Genomic DNA, 19,522 nt, shown 5'->3' with positions numbered 1-19,522 from the left:
GCTGTGGCCAGGGAGTGCAGTGGAGGATGGCCCAGGTGCTTGGGCCCTGCACCCCATGGGAGACCAGGAAAAGCACCTGGCTCCTGGCTCCTGCCATCGGATCAGCGCGGTGCGCCGGCCGCAGCGCGCTGGCCGCGGCGGCCATTGGAGGGTGAACCAACGGCAAAAGGAAGACCTTTCTCTCTCTCTCTCTCTCTCTCTCTCTCTCTCTCTCACTGTCCACTCTGCCTGTAAAAAAATAAAAAAAAAAAATTAAAAAAGAGAGCAAGTGATTGCCATGATGAGTGTCCTATTTTTTATGACTGTCAAGAAAAAGATACTTGGATGACTTGAATTGAAAGGTTAGACGGCTGGATTTGAGGGCTTCAACAGCAAGGGAGCACAGAGGCTGCGGGCTGGCCCTTAGCTGACCCTGAAAGACATGCAGCTCGCCACAGATGTATTATGTATTTAGAAGCGAACTTCAGAATCACCTTGTACATTTTCTGTGTGCTTGATTTCATTTTGGCTTTATGTTTAAGTCAACTCCTATTTCAGTCTTACCCCGTAGAACAAATGTGGCCCAACTGGCTTCTTCTCAGTGGCTCTTTTTTAAGCAGCTGGATCGAAAACACAGCCCCAAATTATTATTAACTGGTGATAGAATGTTCAAGGGGAAAATCAAAAGAGCCAGATTAGCACAACTATTTAAGGAACTCAGAAACAAATCAGAGAACTTCTCTAACTCAGCAAAATGAGGCGGCAGGTTTTTATGAGCTCTTCTCAACACTTGACCAAAGAAAACTCAGGTAGAATTCAGGTTAAACTAGTTCAAACTGACAGTAAAATCAAGTCCAACTGGTTTAAGAAGCACGTGTCAAATAGTCATGTTTCCGAAACCAAATTTACTCCTTTCTGTGAGCTCACTTTTAGTAGAATCAGACATTTAACAGAGGTGATTTTTAGCCACAAGTTCCTGAGTTCATTATCTGGAGATCAATTATGCCTCCGATGAGAATTCCTGTTTACACATAACCAAGATCCAGTCGTCTGAATACCAGCAGAAGATATTTTTGGTGATTCACAGTCAGCATGGGAGAGACGCACTAAATCAGAAGGCTCCAAGCACGTGACTTCATAGATTTCTTTCAGTGGAAGGGTATTATATGTTACCTAATGACCTGTGAAGAAATTAAAAGATATGTGTTCGTTTGCTTTGTGTACCCAGGCAGGCAGCCAAGGTTCTCATAATTGGCGAGATTGGGCCACCTGCCCTGTCCTCTGCCCTTTGAGCTCCGTAACTCCTCATCTGCAGAGCTGGTGGAGTGGTGGGGAGAGCTTGTGACTTCTTTTAAATCCTGGCTGGGAAGGAATTTCTGACAACAGATGAGATGACACCAGTCAAAGCCTGATTCAGCCCCTGTGGGTTTCAGAATCACCAAGCCCAGGTTAAGCTGGTGCTGAATGAGCCACAGGGCAGGGAGCACCCTTAGTGTGCCCGAGATATTTAGCTCTGCAGGGGCACAGACCCAGGACAGGGACTTTGTAGATGAGAGAAGCCTGTTTGTCTCTGGGGTCTCTGTTTTAAACAGTGAAGGCGTGTGTATTAAATTCATCTCTGAAATTCGGTCTGCAGGAGTTGTGTCTGCCACTTCATCCTGGTCCTCTGAAAGCAGTGTTTGTTTCCTTAGTCATTCATCCTGCAGTTAATTTGCACCCCTTGCTTTGTTTCCCTTCTAATCTAAGGCAGATCCGATGCACTCTTGTTTTTGTTTGTTTTTAAGAAGGGAAAAGGCTAGATTCCCGGCCACATCCTAGGGGAAGCAGAGGCAAGGGTCTCCCCCAGCTGGCAAAAAAGGCATCTGTTCTGGGTCCAGATGCCCTAGGGCACGGCACGTGCTGTTCCTGCTGCAACCCAAATCTACGTGCTCCAGGCTCTGGCCCCAAGAACCTAAAATGCCAGGGGCTGGTGGACACTTTGCTTCCCACATGGGGGTTCTTTCTTCAGTGTTTCCTTATTTCCCAGGAGAAAGCAGACATTTGGGCCCCTTCCGTGGGTCCAGTGACTGAGCCTGTTAGGAAGGCCTGTTTCCTCTGGCTGACTGCAAGATCTCCAGCCTTTGAAAATGCCAGCAGTCCATCAATACAGAGGCAAAATTTAGCAACGAAGCAGAAACAGTGGATTAGGGGATTCCGCCGATTCCTGATTGTGCACTTCACATTTGTAGAGACAGGTCTAAATGAAATAAGACTTTTAAAATATTCTTATTCTTCTGTATTGCCATGAACAAGATAGGATTTCTCCTTTCCAAGTACCTCAGTCTTATTAAGAAATTAAGTTGTTTTTTTTCCCCCCTAAGGAGAGACTCCCTGGGAATAGCCTTTAATGGAGAAAGAGAAAATAACTGGATTCTCCTCCAGCAGTTCCTTCTGGTCTGAATTTTTATTATGAAACAGTTGGTTTAATTGTTTGTCTTGACTTAAAGTTCTTAAATTTATTTGTTTTTTCACATCCTTAAAATTGTAAACCCAAAAATGTATGAGTTCTATTACCTTATTTTCATTTATTTATACTATAAAATTTCAGTGCCAGAGTCCCCTCTAGAATATTCTTCCATCACAGCATTTTCTTTATGATTTTTTCTTGGTTTGTTTGTTTATTTGAAAGAGAGACAGACAGACAGACAGACACAGAGAGGTCGCCCATCTGGGTAACTCCCTAAATGCCCACAACAGCCATGGCTGGGCCTGGCCAAAGCAGGAGCCTGGAACTCCATCTGATTCCCCATCGGGGTGGAAGGGACCCAACCACCTGAGCCATTCAGGACTGTCTCCCAGGGTGCACATTAGCAGGACACTGGAACCGGAAGCCAGCTAGCCAGAACTCAAACCAGGCACTCTGATATGGATGCACTTGTCCCAGACAGCAAACTGCTGTGCCAAATACTCACCCCTCTTTTTTCTTTTTTTAAGGTCTTTATTAGAAAGCTGATTTCATATGATCTCATGTAATAAATCTGTATCTTAGGATGCTAAAAACCTTACTGCCAAGCCAGTTTTGAGTACAGCCTAAACTGGGACAGGCGCCTTCATTGGGATGATGGCCAAGAAGCTAGTCAGTTGTAGACGTAGCTTAAAAGGTCATTGGCTCACTTGCAAGAATGCTGGCAGCCTCAACATTTGCTACAAATTCCTCGCATTAGTCAATTGTTTTTGAATGTCTTTCCCACTGGAAGCCCAAGCCTGTGTGTTGCCTCTGGATAGCAGCCTCAGCTGAGCCCTCTTCCTGTGAGAGGTTAGCAGTGCTGGCCTGCAGCCTCCCGTGTGAGTCAGAGGTCAGGAGGCAGAGGCCTCTGTCTACGGCCCCTCCCTTCCTCGGGACTCAGTCCACACTCTCCCAGGGCATCGACCGCCTTGAGCAGCCACTGCAACTTAGCTCCAAAGGTGCCAGAACCTGAAAGGCCCTCAGGTTGGCTGTCCAAGGGAACGCTGATAGGACCCAGAATTCCGAGTGCTAAAATGGGGAATCCTAGGCAAACGCAGGGCAGCTGTGTCCAGCTGTTTCTGCAGAGAAGACAGGCCCAGGAGGCTGATGGGGCCAAGCTAACAAAATGAGTCAGTGGCACACCTGGTACTAACATCCAGATCTGGAGTGTTAGGGCTCTCTGCTCTTTCTATGGCAGAACATCAGAACATCCTTGTATTCCCACAAAGGGTTGCGCACAGTAGGTGCCTACTTTTTTATTGTGGCTGTTTTTCAAGTTCAAAGGGCATGCTCCTCAGAGATGATGCTAATATTCCTAATTAGCAATGGATCTAACTTAAGGTCACTGTGACTCAGTGATGTCCATGTATAGACGCGGAAGAGAACAGTGTGAAAGAAGAGGCGGGGAGCTTAGTAGTAACAGAAGTGGGTAAGCAAACAGGATTGTGCCCAGGTCAAGAGACAGACTTGTGCACATCTGATGGAGCAACACTGCAGAAAGCGCCGTGGTGTCGGGTGTAAACACCAAAGAGAAGGAAGTGTCATTTTACCGTCATTAAGGAAAGAGCACGGAGAGGGGAAGAAAGGTAACCGTGATACACACACACCCCAAGTGGTAATGACCGTGTGATGAAACTATCACCGAATGCTCATGGTCTTGGTTTTTCAGGGTCTTTAAAAAGCTTACCTCCTAGCTATACTCTGTCCCGCCAGATCCAAGATTTGCCCTGTTTTCCTTACCAGTTTTCTCCCTGGATGCTGAGTTTTCCATATAGTATCCAAAAATTCCTATGCGCTCACCGAACTATACTCAGCTATGCTCCCTTTAATGCTACAGTCTTCTTGGCTGCAAGAGGCAATGGCAGCCTATGTGTGAGCCAGTAGACAAAGCATTCCGAATGTGACTTGCTGAGGATTCAGACTGGAGAAATGACTGTTGGAAACAAGGGTCCAGAAACCACTGTACTGGCGGTGGCAGCTGCTTGTTTTGTGACGGAGTGTTTGGCACTTCGTTTCTTTTATTTGGGGTGGAGCCCAGGAAGTGGTACTTGGAAAGGGAGTGGCATAAACAAAATGGAAGTGACTAAGGTGTTTTGACACTCATTAATATGGGTGTTACTCCCCAAATAGAAGCCAGGTACCTACTTTCCTGTTCCACCACACCTTTTCCTGCTGGTCACCAGAGGGCTACTTATTCTTCTTACTAATTCCTAAAAACGTAGGTGAATGGAGGCTGAGCTGACCTACTTGGAAAATACCTGTTGTCAACTAGCAAACTTACTGAGAGCAGAGGCTTCACAGCTGTTCTCTTAAGGCCGAAGGCCAGACTGGGAGCTGACCTTGGGATGGTTCTTAGAGTGGACTCTGGGCTATCCGGAAGAAGCAAAGGGCACGGGAAAAGAGGGATGGTGAAATATGCAAATCCATGTGCCTTACCCAAGATGCTCTGAGCAAGAATTCCTTTTACAGAAAAGTTGTGAAGATATACCACACATCTCGCTTCCCCGTCATTAACATCTTCCCTCCCCTCTCCCTGTGTACTCTCTGAAAGGAAGTCTCTGTGTACAACCACTCCTAAGGGCTGGGGAATTAAGTGTCGCCTCCTTGAGGGCGGAATATTTACGTAAATCACTTGGGATTCTGCATAGGAGGTTTGTCTGTTTCCCATCATGCAGTGACTTCTTTATATTGGTATAGACTGTGGACATTTATTTTATGCTTTGGGTTTTAACCCAGGGCTCGGACTGTTCCAGCTGTAGCCTTCTGGAGCTCTGTCAGTTGCCCTTGGTGTTCTTTGACAAATCCCCTTTGTTTGTGTATTTTTAGCATGTCATTGCTTCCTGGTGTTTTAGTTCTGGGCACTTGTTTTTTATTTTCTGAAGCTTGCTTTTTTCCAGCCAGCTTTTCTGATGGTTCCCAGGTACATTATGCTAAATTGGCTTTTGGAGATAATCTTTGAGGTTGTAAGAGTCATGTTGGGTGTTTGTTAAAAATCAGTCTCAGGGCAGCTGGTGTGGCACAGCGGGTTAAGGCGCTGCTTGGAATGCCGGCATCTCCTCTCACAGTGCCCGGTTCCAGTCCTGACTCGCCTCCTTCAGATCCAGCTTCCCGTTCATGCAACCTGGGAGGCAGCAGGTGATGGGCCCAAGTGCTTGGGCCCCTGCTACTCACGTAGGGGACCCAGATGGAGTTCAGGACTCCTGGCTTCAGCCTGGTCCAGCCCTGGCTGTTGCAAGCATTTGGGGACTGAACTGGCAAATTTGAAAGCTCACTCGGCTCTCTTTTTCTCTATCACTCTATCTTTCAAGTAGATGAAAGCAAAATAAGTAAAATGTTTTTTAAAAATCAAGAGTTTAACACCCCTTCTCTGTGGAGTCTGATTTAGTAGTTTTGGGGTGAGCTCCAAGATAATGGGTTTATTTTCTTTTTAGTTTTTTTTTTTTTTTTTTTTTTTTTTTTTTTTTTTTTGACAGGCAGAGTGGACAGTGAGAGAGAGACAGAGAGAAAGGTCTTCCTTTGCCATTGGTTCACCCTCCAATGGCCGCCGCGGCCGGCGCGCTGCGGCTGGCGCACCGCACTGATCCGATGGCAGGAGCCAGGAGCCAGGTGCTTTTCCTGGTCTCCCATGGGGTGCAGGGCCCAAGCACCTGGGCCATCCTCCACTGCACTCCCTGGCCACAGCAGAGGGCTGGCCTGGAAGAGGGGCAACCGGGACAGAATCCGGCGCCCCGACCGGGACTAGAACCCGGTGTGCCGGCGCCGCAAGGCGGAGGATTAGCCTAGTGAGCCGCGGCGCCGGCCTCTTTTTAGTTTTTATTTATTAATTTTCATTTATTTATAAGGGAGAGGGAGTGCGAGAAGGAGAAGGAGAGAGAGAATATGAGAAAATGAGAATCTTCCATCTGCTGATTTATTCCCCAGAAGCCCACAACAGCTGGGACTTGGGTCAGGCCAAAGCCAGTAGCCCAGAACTAAATTTGGGTCTCCCACATGGGTGGCAGGGACCCAAGTACTTGAGCCATCACCTGCTGCTTCCCAGGGTATGCAACAGCAGGAAACTGGAAGTGAAAACAGAGTTGAGCCCAGCCCAGTCTCTCTGATACAGCATGTGGATGTCCCAAGCAGGGTCTTTATTGCCTCCAGGAATCTGGATTTTAAACTAGTATCTCCAGAGGATTCTTATAATCAGGCTGTTGGGTAAACAGGGCTATCAGTTCATTTTAATTAATACTTCTGAGTAAGACTTAATTTAGATAGATACTTAAAATCTGTAATATGGAAAGAATGATGCTTTATAGTTGGGTTCCAGATGTTTTCAAATTTACTGTATCATTTGATCCTCAGTATTGAAATATGAAGTGGGAAGATAATTTGTGGTTGAGGATAGTGAAACCCCAGAAAGTCAGGTTTTGCTAAGATCGCAGCTGGATATACCACCATACCATGGTCATTAGGTAGATAAGCAACACAGCATCTTTGGAGATTTGAGATTTGTAATAGCATTATTAAATAAGTAACTTTAGAGCCGGCGCCGTGGCTCAATAGGCTAATCCTCCACCTTGCGGCGCCGGCACACCGGGTTCTAGTCCCGGTTGGGGCGCCGGATTCTGTCCCGGTTGCCCCTCTTCCAGGCCAGCTCTCTGCTATGGCCAGGGAGTGCAGTGGAGGATGGCCCAGGTGCTTGGGCCCTGCACCCTATGGGAGACCAGGAAAAGCACCTGGCTCCTGGCTCCTGCCAGGATCAGCGCGGTGCGCCGGCTGCAGCGGCGGCCATTGGAGGGTGAACCAACGGCAAAGGAAGACCTTTCTCTCTCTGTCTCTCTCTCACTGTCCACTCTGCCTGTCAAAAAAAAAAAAAAAAAAAAAAAAAAAATAAGTAACTTTAAAAAATGGTTGTTGGGGCTGGCACTGTGATATAACAGGTAAAGCTGCTGCCTGCAGTGCTGGTATCCCATATGGGTGCCAGTTCGAGTCCTGGATGTGCCACTTCCGATCCGGCTCTCTGCTGCGGCCTGGGAAGGCAATAGAAGATGGCCCAAGTCCTTGGGCCCCTGCACCCACGTGGGAGACCCAGAAGAAGCTCCTGGCTCCTGGCTTCAGATTGGTGCAGCTCTGGCCGTTGCAGCCAATTGGGGAGTGAACCAGAGGATGGAAGACCTTTCTCTCTCTCTCTGCCTTTCCTTCTCTCTCTGTGTAACTCTGACTTTCAAGTAAATAAATAAATCTTAAAAAAAAAAAAAAACTGGTTGTCAGGGACCAGTTTTTTGTTGCAGTGGGTTAACCCTCTGCTTGCTTGCTTACTCTGCTTCTGATTCAGCTTCCTGCTAATGTGCTGGGGAAAGCAGCAAAAGATGGCCCAAGTGCTTAGGTCCCTGCTATCCACATGGAAGACCTGGATGGATTTCTTGGATCCTGGTTTGGCCTGGCCCAGCCCTAGCTGTTGTGGCCATTTGGGGAGTGAACCAGCAGATGGAAGATCTCCCCGTTTCTCTCTCTGTATATCTCTCCTTCTCTCTCTCTCTCTAACTCTACCTTTCAAATAAATAAATAATATAAATCTTTTAAAAATTTATAAATTTATAAATTGAGAGCAGGTATTTGGTGTGGTGGTTAAGCCACTGGTTGGGACGCTCAGATCCGGTATGAGAGTGCCTGGGCCATTCCTGCTTCCTGCTAATGCGTGCCCTGGGAGGCTTAAGTAGTTTCGTCCTTGCTGACCATGTAGGAGACTCGGAATGAATTCCCAGCTGCTGACTTTGGTCTGGCCCAGCCTTGGTTGTTGCAGGCATCTAGGGAGCGAACCAGTGAATAGAAGATCTCTGTCTCTCTGCCTTTCAAAGAGGTAAAATAAATTTTAAAAGATTTTTGAAAAGAATATAAACCAAACAGCTAAGGCGACATCTTCATCTTGTAGCCAATGAGAGATCAGGATGTCCACATTAATGAACACAGTGAGCGTCTGCCACGAAAACAGTAGCCAAGTGCCGGAGTCACAACCCAGCTGCCTGGAAATCAGGAAGTAGAAGAGCTTCTCACTTGACGTTGACTCACTGTGCATCTGGTGACCGTGGTGCATTTCCATAGTGCAGGAAATTACTTTTTAAGGAGCTTCAATGATGTGCTTTTTAGTATTTGACACTACTATGGAGGAGGGGCAGTAGGAAGCACAGGTACTTGCAGTTCAGGGAGTGGTGACCACTCCAGTCCTCCACCATTTGATTAAAAAATAGAAGGCCCAAGGCCTGTGAAATCAGCAACAGAAGCAAGTGATCCACAGAGCGCTGCTGGGCCCGGCGGGCCTCCCTGTGCGGTACAGAGCCCCGGTTTGGTACGCACATTTCCTTCTGGGGCCGCATGGACTGCCTCCAGTAACAGCTCCAGCTACACTGCTCTGGCTGTGTCCCTGGCATACTTTAAATTGCTTTTTAAAATACTTTGTTTTGTTCTTTCTTGGAATATTTTATATAGCAGTGTGCTGTTTCTGATATATGTACATGGTTTGTGTATGTTTCTGTATTTCTGCTTATAAAGGTTTTTTTTTTTTTGCCTCTAGTTGTTTTTCTAGAAAAAGGAATTACATTTTGATTCCATTAAGCAAAACATTATCAATGCCAGTTTTTCATTGGCAGTAGTGACTTCTTATTTTCTTAAAAAAATATAGAACACTAGGAATTGTTAAAATACTTTTCCAAAAATAGGTTTATATTTTGGAAATGCACTGTCTACCTGAAAAGTGACATATAGACACACACAGGAATGCCTATCAAGGAATCAGAACCTTCTCCCAGTAGCCCGTGGAGCCATGAGATTTTTTGTTTTTTTAAATTTTATTTATTTGTTTGAGAGTTAGAGTTCCAGACGGAGAAAGGGACAGAGGGAAAGGTCTTCCATTTGCTGGTTCACTCCCCAAATGGCTGCAGTGGTTGGAGATGGGCTGATCTGAAGCCAAGAGCTTCTTCTGGATCTCCCACGTGGGTGCAGGGGTCCAAGCACTTGGGTCATCTTCTGATGCTTTCCCAGGCACGTTAGAAGAGAGCTGGATGAGAAATGGAGCAGCTGGGACTTGAACCGGTGCCCATAAGGGATTCTAGCACTCCAGGAAGAGGCTTAGTCCACTAGTCCCAGAGCCATCATTTTATAATGCCCAGTTCCACAGAATAGTGTGGGTGTCCTAACCAATGAAAAATGTATTTCAAAGGAAGACAGCACCTTTGAATTCACACATCCTGGGATTTTATTTGTTGTCTACATTGGATATATTCTAGATCTGTATCGCAACACAAAATTTCCCATGTCCTCAAAGCTAAAAAGTCCAGCCAGCAGTTAGATAAACTGGTAGACAGAAACATCAATACGGGCACAGTTCGTTAACTAGTGGATCACTTCAGCCAGCCAGTTGTTGGCTAACTGAATTTCTAGTGAACGTGGAGATCAGTTTCTCCTGATGAACTGAGGTCTTATAAAGGTTAGTGAGTTATTTGTAAAGAGGGAAGTTTATCCAGTTTATGGAAAAGGTTATAATTATCTGGACTTAGTGATGAATATTAGTGGTGCTCTAGAAGGAAACAGCCAGACTTGAAGCTTTAGGACTGTGGCCTAATGCAGAATAATGCAGTCCTTGAACTGCCAGAAACAAGTCAACATTTTTAAAATTAATTATTTTCATTTTATTTGAAAGGCAGAAAGAGAGAGAGTGAAAAAAATCAAGAGAGCTTCCCTCTACTGGTTCACTCCACAAATGCCTACAACAGCCGGGGCAGGGCCAGGTCAAAGCTAGGAGCTCAGAACTCAATCCCAGGGTCTCCCATGTGGGTGGCAGGGACCCAAGCACCTGAGCCATCACCTCCTGCCTCGCAGGGTGTGCATGTGCAGGAAGCCTGGATTGGAAGGAAACCAGGCACTCAGATATGGGCTCTGGGGGTTCCAAGTCTTAACCAATCAGCTGCTCCAGTTGTTTTAGGAAGAGAGGCCAGTATCTGAGAGGACAACGGCTGCGGGAGAGGATGGGGGAAGGAATCGGGCTGGGGCGGAGCCAAAGCAGGCACAGTGAAGGTCTGGTAGAGGCCGGACTGGGGGTGACTCTGGGCTCCGACATGGGTGCTGCTTATGAAGGTGCATGGGAGTGGCAAGGGAGGGGCTCACGAGGCGCAGTCATGTTAAGATGTCCAGGGAAAGTGGCCGGAGACAGGTGACTCGGGGGAGGCAGCGGGGATGCCCGCAAGTCAACATTTAATCGTTTTTTTGTGTGTTTTTGGGGGAGTTTGGAGTTACTGTACACTCTGTCAGTTTTTTCTTAGCATTGTAGTTCATTACTTGGAGGGTCTAACTCATTCCCTTGCAACGAGAACCCAGTGTTAGAGTGAAGGATGCAGGAGCTCATCGGCGTGCATCTCCTCCACCACGGAAGTGCTGTTCCCCAGGCCCCTGGCGTGGGCTTCTCTTGCCAGGAACTCCCTCTTGGGAGCCCCCAGTTTTTTCCTCTGGGCTTCCTGGCACCTCCCTCTTTTACAGCAATTTGCATCTTTTAAGCCTCTCATGTTCCTTTTAAGTTGATTTGAGGTTTTTCATAATAGTAAAGATTTTGCTTCAGTGCTATATGAATAAAATTCTATTATATCCATCATTACCTTTCATCTTTCCGTAAGGTTTTAAGGAATGGTTAAACAAAAAGAGTCTAGTGGTAGCTTTGCTCTGTAAAGCTCAAGACAAATCTACCACTTTAATTTCATAGAGTTGCTAATTGGCACACTTAATTTGTGAAGAGTTACCAAGATACTAAGATTGTCACTACTTTATCCCAACTTGAGACTCATTAAAATGAAATAGATGTAAAGATATTTGGGTGTATTTTTAATGATTTATTTATATATTTGAAAGGCAGAATTACAGAAAAAGGCAGAGTCTTCCATCTTCTAGTTCACTCCCCAAATGACCGCAATGGCTGGAGCTGGGCCAAACCAAAGCCAGGAGCTTCTTCTGGGTCTCCCACATGAGTGCAGGGTCCCCAGGACTTGGGCCATCTTCTACTGCTTTCCCAGGCCATAGTAGAGCTGGATGGGAAGTGGAGCAGCCGGGACTCGAACCAGCATCCATATGGTATGTCGGCACTACAGGCGGTGGCTTTACCTGCTACACCATCACAGTGCTGGCCCCTCTGGGTGTATTTTTTAATGATTCACCTTTAAGATAATCAGAACTGGGGTTGACGTAACTTCAGTGGGCTAAACCACTTTGGACTCCAGCATACTGTATCAGAGCACTGGTTCCAGTGCCAGCTGCTGTTTCCAATCCAGCTCCCTGCTAATGTAGCTGAGAAAAGCAGCAGAAGATGGACCAAGTGTTAGGGCCCCTGCCAACCACAGAGACCCGGATGGAGTTCCAGGCTCCTGGCTTAGGCCTGATCCAGCCCCAGCTTTTTCATCCATTTGGGCAGTGAACCACCAGATGGAAAGCCTCCCTTGTGTCTCTCCCTTCTCCCTGTCACTGTGCCTTTCAAGTAAATAAATATTAAAAAACATCAGAACTTAGGTCAATGTCTAACCAAATAATACTGCCACAGAAACTATGGAAGATACTTGTATTTACTAACACCTTCCTGCTTATAGTAGTACGAAACCTTTCGGTTACAGTTTGAAGAAATGTGACTGACAGCATTTTCAGAATGAGGAGCCTGGAGCATAGGAAAGAGAAAAGCTGTATTAGGATGAACCAGGGCATGCTGGGGCACTTTTTCTGTCTCTAGTGTGGACCCTGGGATCAGAACCACGGGTGCAGTTGAAACCAGGCTGTTGCCACCTTAGTCAGATCTCTTGATACCCCTGAAACGCAACGACCTCTGCTGTTTTCCTGCTCCTTTCCCAGAAACCTACCCCACCCGTTTCTTTAACAATAGGTTTCAAGCCTTAAGTCAGGTTACTAAATCAAGATTCCTCAAGTTGTTTTCACAGGCTTACCACCAAGCTGGCCTAAATCAGTTTCAACTAGATGCAGACTGCCCAGCTGAGGTGCACAAGTGCACAAAGAGAACATGAGCATCTCCCCGCTTGGCACCAACACTGGGAGAATGAAGGGAAACAGAAGAGGCAGGCAAGGGCAGGCGTTTGGCCTAGTGGTTAGGATACTGGGTGGGCCACCTGAGTCCTGGCTTTTCTTCAGATTCCAGCTTCCTGCCAAGGCAGCCCTTTGGAGGCATTGGTGATGGCAAGTACCACCCATGTGGGAGACTGACTAGCTTCTTGGCTTCAGCTTTCCCCAGCTGGCTGTTGTGGGCATCTGGGGAGTGAACCAGTGGATGGGAGCTTGCTCCATCTCCCTACCTCTCAAATAAATAAAAAAGAGCCAGGAGCTTTAGGAAGAGAGGAGTCTGAAAATCACAATTTCTGCCAACTGACCCATCCTCAGGCCCACGGTTGTGACTGTACACTGACTTCTCTTTCTTGACCCTGGATTGAGAAGTGAGATTTCGGTTTTATCACTGTGTTCACCACATAAAAAAACCTTTCTTTTCCCAAAAAAACATGACCACACAGGTTGGGTTTTGTGTACATGGGGGCAATGAACCTACTTCATTTGGTAACACAAATCCCAGCTATTAAATCTTTTTTTTTAAAGATTTTTTTTTTTAAAGTAGAGCCACAGAGAAAAGGAAAGAGACTTTCCATCCGCTATTTAATTCCCTCAGATGGCTGCAATGGTTAGGGCTGGGCCAGGCAGGAACCAGGAGCCAGGAGCTTCTTCCATATCTCTGATGTGAGTCCAGGGGCCCAGGCACTTGGGCCATCCTCCGCTGCTTTCCCAAGTGCATCAGCAAGGAGCTGGATCAGAAGTGGAGCAGCTGGGACTCACTCAAACTGGTGCCTTGGGGGATGAGGCACCATAGACAGCAGCTTCACTCGCTGTGATATAGCTGTTAAAATCTTTAATTTTTCAGAAAAGATTTATTTATTTGAAAGGAAGAGGCAGAGAGAGATATCTTCATCCACTGGTTCATTCCTCAAATGGCCCCCATGGCCGGGGCTGTGCCAGGCTGAAGCCAGGAGCCAGGAGCTTCTTCTGGGTCTCCCACATGGGTGCAGGGGCCCAAGTACTTGGGTCATCTTCTGCTGCTTTCTCAGGTGCATTAGCAGGGAACTGGATCAGAAGTAGAACAGCCAGGACTTGGAACTAGTGCTATATGGGATGCTGGCACCGCAGGTGGAGGCATAGTCCACTAGGCCACAGAGACCAAGTTACAAAGAGATCTTACTCACTTGACAGAATTGATTTTCTGGAGTCTGAGAGACTAACCAGCCATCTTTTTATGGGTAAAATAATTTAAAATACAAGAAGGATACAGAAAATTAGCTTTATTTGTGTATTTAGAAAAATTGATTGTGGTGTTAGAATTTGTCAAATGTGTTTATTCGCAACAATTTACAAGAGTATTTATATACAAACATAATAAAATAGAGTACATCACATTGCTCTTGCTGGGGTTAAAGTGTTTTCTCAGTTCTGAGTATGCCTCTATCACTTCCTTTTGTAATTTTTAATAGAGAAGTCATTTCTTTTGACATAGTGCTTGATTCATACAGTTTAACATGGATTTGGAAGGAGAATCAGTGATCATGAACAGAGTTAAAAATACTTTTCAACCAATAAGACTTTGTCATTACATTTTTCTATATTAAAATATGTTTTGTATTAAGAAAAATACTTGTATTCCTTGATGACATGTCTATTGTACTAAATTTGGCATTTATATAAACCCACAGTTGATCTAAATACAATACAGATATGAACAGGTATTAAACTCATTGATATGAATGTTTGCCACAAATGAAAATGAACCCAATTTTTGGGAATGGAGGTAACAGAAAATCCACCTGAGAAACAGTAAAGTGGAGGTGCCCTGTTCTGTTTAGAAGGAATACAACTCATTTTCTGAACCCAACACAAACTAAACCAAAATGTGAAAAACCATGGCATTTACTGAAGCCAGATCTTATGCCACACTTTAGGGCTATGATTAATTTGTACAATTATTTCTTGGCTAATTCTAAACCAAGTTTCTTTTACAGGTTTCCAATCACTTAATCTTGTTTGACAAACACAGGAAACTTTAATGCTATTACTGACCAAGGCAGAATTTTAAATCAATAATTGGATACAATGTAAGTGCAGATCATTTAAGCGTCAAATCTATATCTGCCACAGTATTAAGTACACCATGTGTATATAGACTGTTAGAAGAATCCCTTTTGTTTGTAAAGCAGTAGACTGTTAAATAAAATTTAGTTCTTTACCACTTTTTTGAAATTCCTGGCAAGAACTCTGTCAGCTCTATGGTTTCAATAAATGAAAAAAAGACTCCAAGAAAAATGTTAAGTTTGCTATCACTTTGAAAATTGACAGCTATTAAAGTAAACACAACCAACTAGACTTGCAAGTGCACTTGTGTCTGAAATGTCACTTTTGTCCCCAAAGGGAAGGAAATCATTGGGTATTACATTAAGGTGCTTACAGTTCCAAAAAAGTAACATCAGAGGAAATTGGTCTTTAATTGGATGCTTGAATTCTTCCCAGGGTTCTTACTATGTTTAGATGTTGGTAACTTAACTTTGACACTTTCCTGATTTCCTTTAATAGCAGCCTCAAGGCGGGCTTTCAGGGCTGGAGAAGAAGCCATTACATTTTTAAAAACTGATGAATACTGAGGCCCAATATGCATGAGATTTTGCAAAGCAAAGTCGTGTAAATTTTTCATTGTTGCAGTTGCAGTTCCCAGAGCATTCTCATCCAAAAGGAAGGAAACGAGGATGGGCAAAAGACAGGACACCAGCTGAGAGCCTGCAGAGGAAGCACAACAGGGACATGAGGTTCACTGTGAAGGCTACAGGAGCACTTCATCTGTACACATTTTTCCTTCCTAGAAGGAAAACAATTCTTCCAGTCTCTTCTCCGAAATTAATGTCAATACTTGGGACAAATATAACACCTGCTTTTCAATGAAATATGAAATACAGATGAAATGTAATCAACTGAATGCTGATCATTAAAATTCAAAGGGATGGGCCACTGTGGCACAGTGGCAGAGCCCAGGTCCTCCACTTTGATTGAGCTTCCTACTAATCAGTACGTCCTGGGAGGCATAGCAGGTGATGGCTCCAGGACTTGAGTCTCTGCCACTCACATAAGAGACCTGATGGAATTCTGGGCTCCTGGCTTCAACCAGGCCCAGTCTTGGCTGTTGTAGGCATTTGGGGAGTGAACCAGCAGATGAAAGCTCTCTCTCTCTACCTTTCAAGGAAATAAAAAGTAACAAAAAAATAAATAAAATTCTGATTTTCGAGAGATTCAGAGTTGCAGTGAGTTTAGTTCCAACACTTACGGTGGTGTTCTTCAGCAACAGTAACCAATGCTTCCAAGACTTTTATGCCCTCCTGAAAGATCTGCATCTCAGTGCTGTCTTCAGGTTTTCTCTTGTCTATTTCCTGCAGTTTTTCCACAATACAGGATGCCAAAGAGTATATGTACGGGTAGGAAACAGCTGGATTTGGATACTGAAAAATGGAATGTAATAGCTGATAGGTCTTGATTTGTACCTAGATGAATAAGAGACAAGAACGGCATATACTGTAAGTTAAAGTCTCTGAGAACACTATAGTTAAAGTAGCCAAGGGGAACAAGGGGACATTTAGCCTAGCAGTTTAGATGTCGGTGTCCCATATCCATTAGGGTGCCTGAGTCCAGTACTTGGCTCCAGCACCTGACTTGAGCTTCCGCTAATGCAGACCCTGGGGGCAGCAGGTAGTGGCTCAAGTAACTGGGTTACTGTCACTTTTTTTTAAAGAATTATTTTATTATTTATATTAAAATCAGAGTTAGAGAGAGAGGAGAGGCAGAGAGAAAGAGAGAGGTCTTCCATCTGCTGGTTCACTCCCCAGTTGGCCGCAACAGCTGGAGCTGTTGCCATGAGCCGGGAGCTTCCTCCGTCTCCTACATGGGTGCAGGGGCCCAAGGACTTGTACCATGCTCTACTGCTTTCCCAGGTCATAGCAGAGAGCTGGATCGGAAGAGGAGCAGCCGGGACTCGATCCAGCACCCATGTGGGATGCCAGCATTGCAGGTAGTGGCTTTACCCACTACGCCACAGCGCTGGCTCCTACTGCCACTCTTGTACAAGACCAGGAGTGGTTACCTGGCATTTGGGGATTGAATCAGCAGATGGGAGCTCTGTCCCTTTTCTTCTCCTCTGCCTCTCAAATACAAAACTATAAGGGAACTATATTTAAATTTATTCCTAATCTATTTTTAACCTTGGAAATCCATGCTGATGGTTTTCAGACTTCGATGCCATCAGTGGCTATGACATTTCGGAATGGGATAGAGGCACAGAGCTACCACTGGAAGGACAGCCTCAGTGCTCATTTGTCTTCTTTTCTCTGGTTCCCATATGCTCCCTCATGCCCCTCTCCATTACATACGTAAAACACAAGAAAACAATGAAGTGCACACAAACTTGAAAAGGATTTGATGATTACAGAAAATGTTTCAGCCCAAAATACATGATTTGATGTTCAAATGCGTAGTCTGAAGGTTTTAAGGACCCTCCCAAACATGAAGCCCACCACTTGGAGCCTGCTGCACAAAGCTCCTGAGGGAGCAAGAGATGAATGAGACAAGTACAGGAATCATCTTTTAGCTAGTTAATCTGATGGCATTTGAATGATTATGTTTTTTTTTCTTTTTTTTTTTTTTTGGACACCAAACTGGTTCCTTTATCTTTAGGAGTAGATATATTGAGATCCTGGGCTACAAACTCATCTTGTAGCACAGAGAACAACAGGAAATTCCTAAATGAAGGTGCTGTTGAGCTAGGCAGGGAGTTAGCAAAGGAGCTAAGAGACTGGCTGCAGGCTTGCACATCCACTTCCCCCTCATGCAGGAGATGCCATGACAGCCATATGTATGCTGCAGCTCCATGTGGAGAAGCCAGGACACCTTCCTACAGGTCACTTGAGCACAGAAGCCCCACCCAAACTCCAGCCCATTTGTACATTCAACTAGGGCACACCTCTTACCCTATACAGGGCAACCCCAGCTTTGGTAGCAGCAGTCACTGCTTTTTCCTCATGGAGAAAGGCCGTCCACATCCCTGAGTGTGTACTGTCTCTTTAAATAAATCCTGCTTTCCCCTTTCTGTCTCTCTCTCTCTCTCTCACTGTCCACTCTGCCTGTCAAAAAAAAAAAAAAAAAAAAAAAAGAAGAAGAAGAAGAAAGAAAGAAATCCTGCTTTCTCTCCTGTGCCTTTGTCCATGTCTCTGAATTCTCTCACACTGCCACAGGACTTGCATCGCCCACAGTGAAGGAGCCATAAAGAAATGCGACCAACTTGTGTGTGTTGGCTCTGTTCTGGGCCCAGGATTTCACAACCATGATACTGAAAGCATGTGCTGGAACCTCTGCTCCTCCAAGCCCAAACTTCCCTTTTAAAGGAAATCTACTACAGTAAGCTATCCAACGGTCTTATTCTCTGTAAAGTACTGGAGCTACATTAATTTTAAGAAGCCCACATTCCAAATTTAATTTTTTAACATCTCTCCACCACTACCCTCTACTCTTAGGGCAGCAGAACAAGGCCATTATTATTTGGTTTTATCACCCCAAGAACAGGCATTCATGCCAAAGCTAAAAATAAAAAACTGTAGTCTGATACTTTTTGTTGAAGCAAACAAAATCACAGAAGAAAAGTTTTGCAAAACCTTGAACATAATCCTATTACAAACATCTCTAATAGCAGATTCTTACCATAGGATCTTTTATCTTAAGAGTAGCCTTAAATTTTTCAATACAGCGCTCCTGAAGGCACGCGATGGTAGTTACCTCTGGACTGGTAGACAGAATGAATACTGTGATAGCAGTCAGTAGACTGACTTCATCAAGTCCTTGGTGTGTGCTGTCAACTGAAGAGAAAAGATCTATTAAAAACAGATCATGGGGCTGGTACTGTGGTGTAGCAGGTTGGGCCTCTGCAGAACCGGCAACCCATATGGGCACAAGTCCTGGCTGTTCCACTTCCAATCCAGCTCCCTGCTAATGTGCCTGGAAAAGCAATAAAGGATGGCCCCAGTGCTTGAACCCCTGCACCCATGAGGGAGACCAAGAAGCTCCTGGCTCCTGGCTTCAGATCAGCCCAGCTCCAGCCGTTTTGACCACTGGATAGTGAAATAGCAGATAGAAGACTCCGTCTCCCCCTCTCTCTCTTCTCTGTAACTTTGGCTCATAAATAAATAAATTAATTAATTAAAAAGTTGCCTTAAAATTTTCAATACAGCACTCTTGAAGGTATGGGATGGTAGTTTCTGCTGGACTGGTAGACAGAATGAATACTGTGATAGCAGTCAGTAGACTGACTTCATAAAGTCCTTGGTGTGTGCGGTCAACTAAAGAGAAATGATCTATTTGAAACACATCATGGGGTCAGCGCTCTGGCCTAGCAGGTAAAGCCACTACCTGCTGTGCCAGCATCCCACATGGGTGCCGATTTGAGTCCTGGCAGCTCCACTTCCGATCCAGCTCTCTGCTATGGCCTGGGAAAGCAGAAGATGACCCAAGTCCTGGGGCCCCTGCACCCATGTGGGAGACCTGGAAGAAGCTCCTGGCTTTGGATTGGCCCAGCTGTGGCCATTGGGGCCATTTGGGAAGTGAACCAGTGGATGGAAGATCTTTCTCTTTCTGCCTCTCTGTAACTCTGCATTTCAAATAAATAAATATATATTTTTTTAAAGAAACATCATATGTACTGCTATATATATATCTGTGAGAAGTTGTCTTTAGTTTGGGAGCAACAATTTTTCTTAGGTACACAATAGCTATAGTCAATAAGCACTTAAGAATGTGGCGGGGCAGCCCTTGTGCCATAGCGGGTTAAGCTACCATCTGCAACACTGGCATCCTGTAGGAGTGCTGGTTTGCTTCTGGGCTGTTCCTTTTTTTTTTTTTTAATATTTATTTGTCTGAAAGTCAGAGTTACACAGAGGAGAGGCAGAGGGAGAGGGTGAGAGAAAGAGGTCTTCC

General features: G+C 45.2%; 1 protein-coding gene and 1 long non-coding RNA gene across 17 annotated transcripts in view; one reads left to right on the top strand and one right to left on the bottom strand.

Annotated features, from left to right (window-relative positions):
- LOC100357855 (uncharacterized) overlaps positions 1-19,522 on the top strand; it is a 113,822-nt gene that overhangs the window by 36,757 nt on the left and 57,543 nt on the right. The window lies entirely within an intron of this gene.
- Positions 13,795-19,522, bottom strand: part of HEATR5A (HEAT repeat containing 5A) — a 147,906-nt gene continuing 142,178 nt past the window's right edge. For all 16 annotated transcript variants that reach the window (XM_051822142.3, XM_070053791.2, XM_070053794.2 and 13 more), the window contains 3 exons: positions 18,254-18,408; positions 15,834-16,047; positions 13,795-15,292 (listed from right to left, as the gene is read on the bottom strand). In XM_051822142.3, the coding sequence (XP_051678102.2) occupies positions 14,985-15,292; positions 15,834-16,047; positions 18,254-18,408 (677 nt within the window). In that variant the 3' untranslated portion in view covers positions 13,795-14,984. The remainder of the gene's footprint in view (positions 15,293-15,833; positions 16,048-18,253; positions 18,409-19,522) is intronic.

The sequence above is a fragment of the Oryctolagus cuniculus genome, chromosome 12 (genome assembly GCF_051225735.1).
Source record: "Oryctolagus cuniculus isolate XC-2025 breed Fujian yellow rabbit chromosome 12, ASM5122573v1, whole genome shotgun sequence".
Taxonomy (NCBI): Eukaryota; Metazoa; Chordata; class Mammalia; order Lagomorpha; family Leporidae; genus Oryctolagus; species Oryctolagus cuniculus.
The sequence above is the reverse complement of the archived record's forward strand: the minus strand, read 5'-3'. Positions and strand labels throughout refer to the sequence as shown.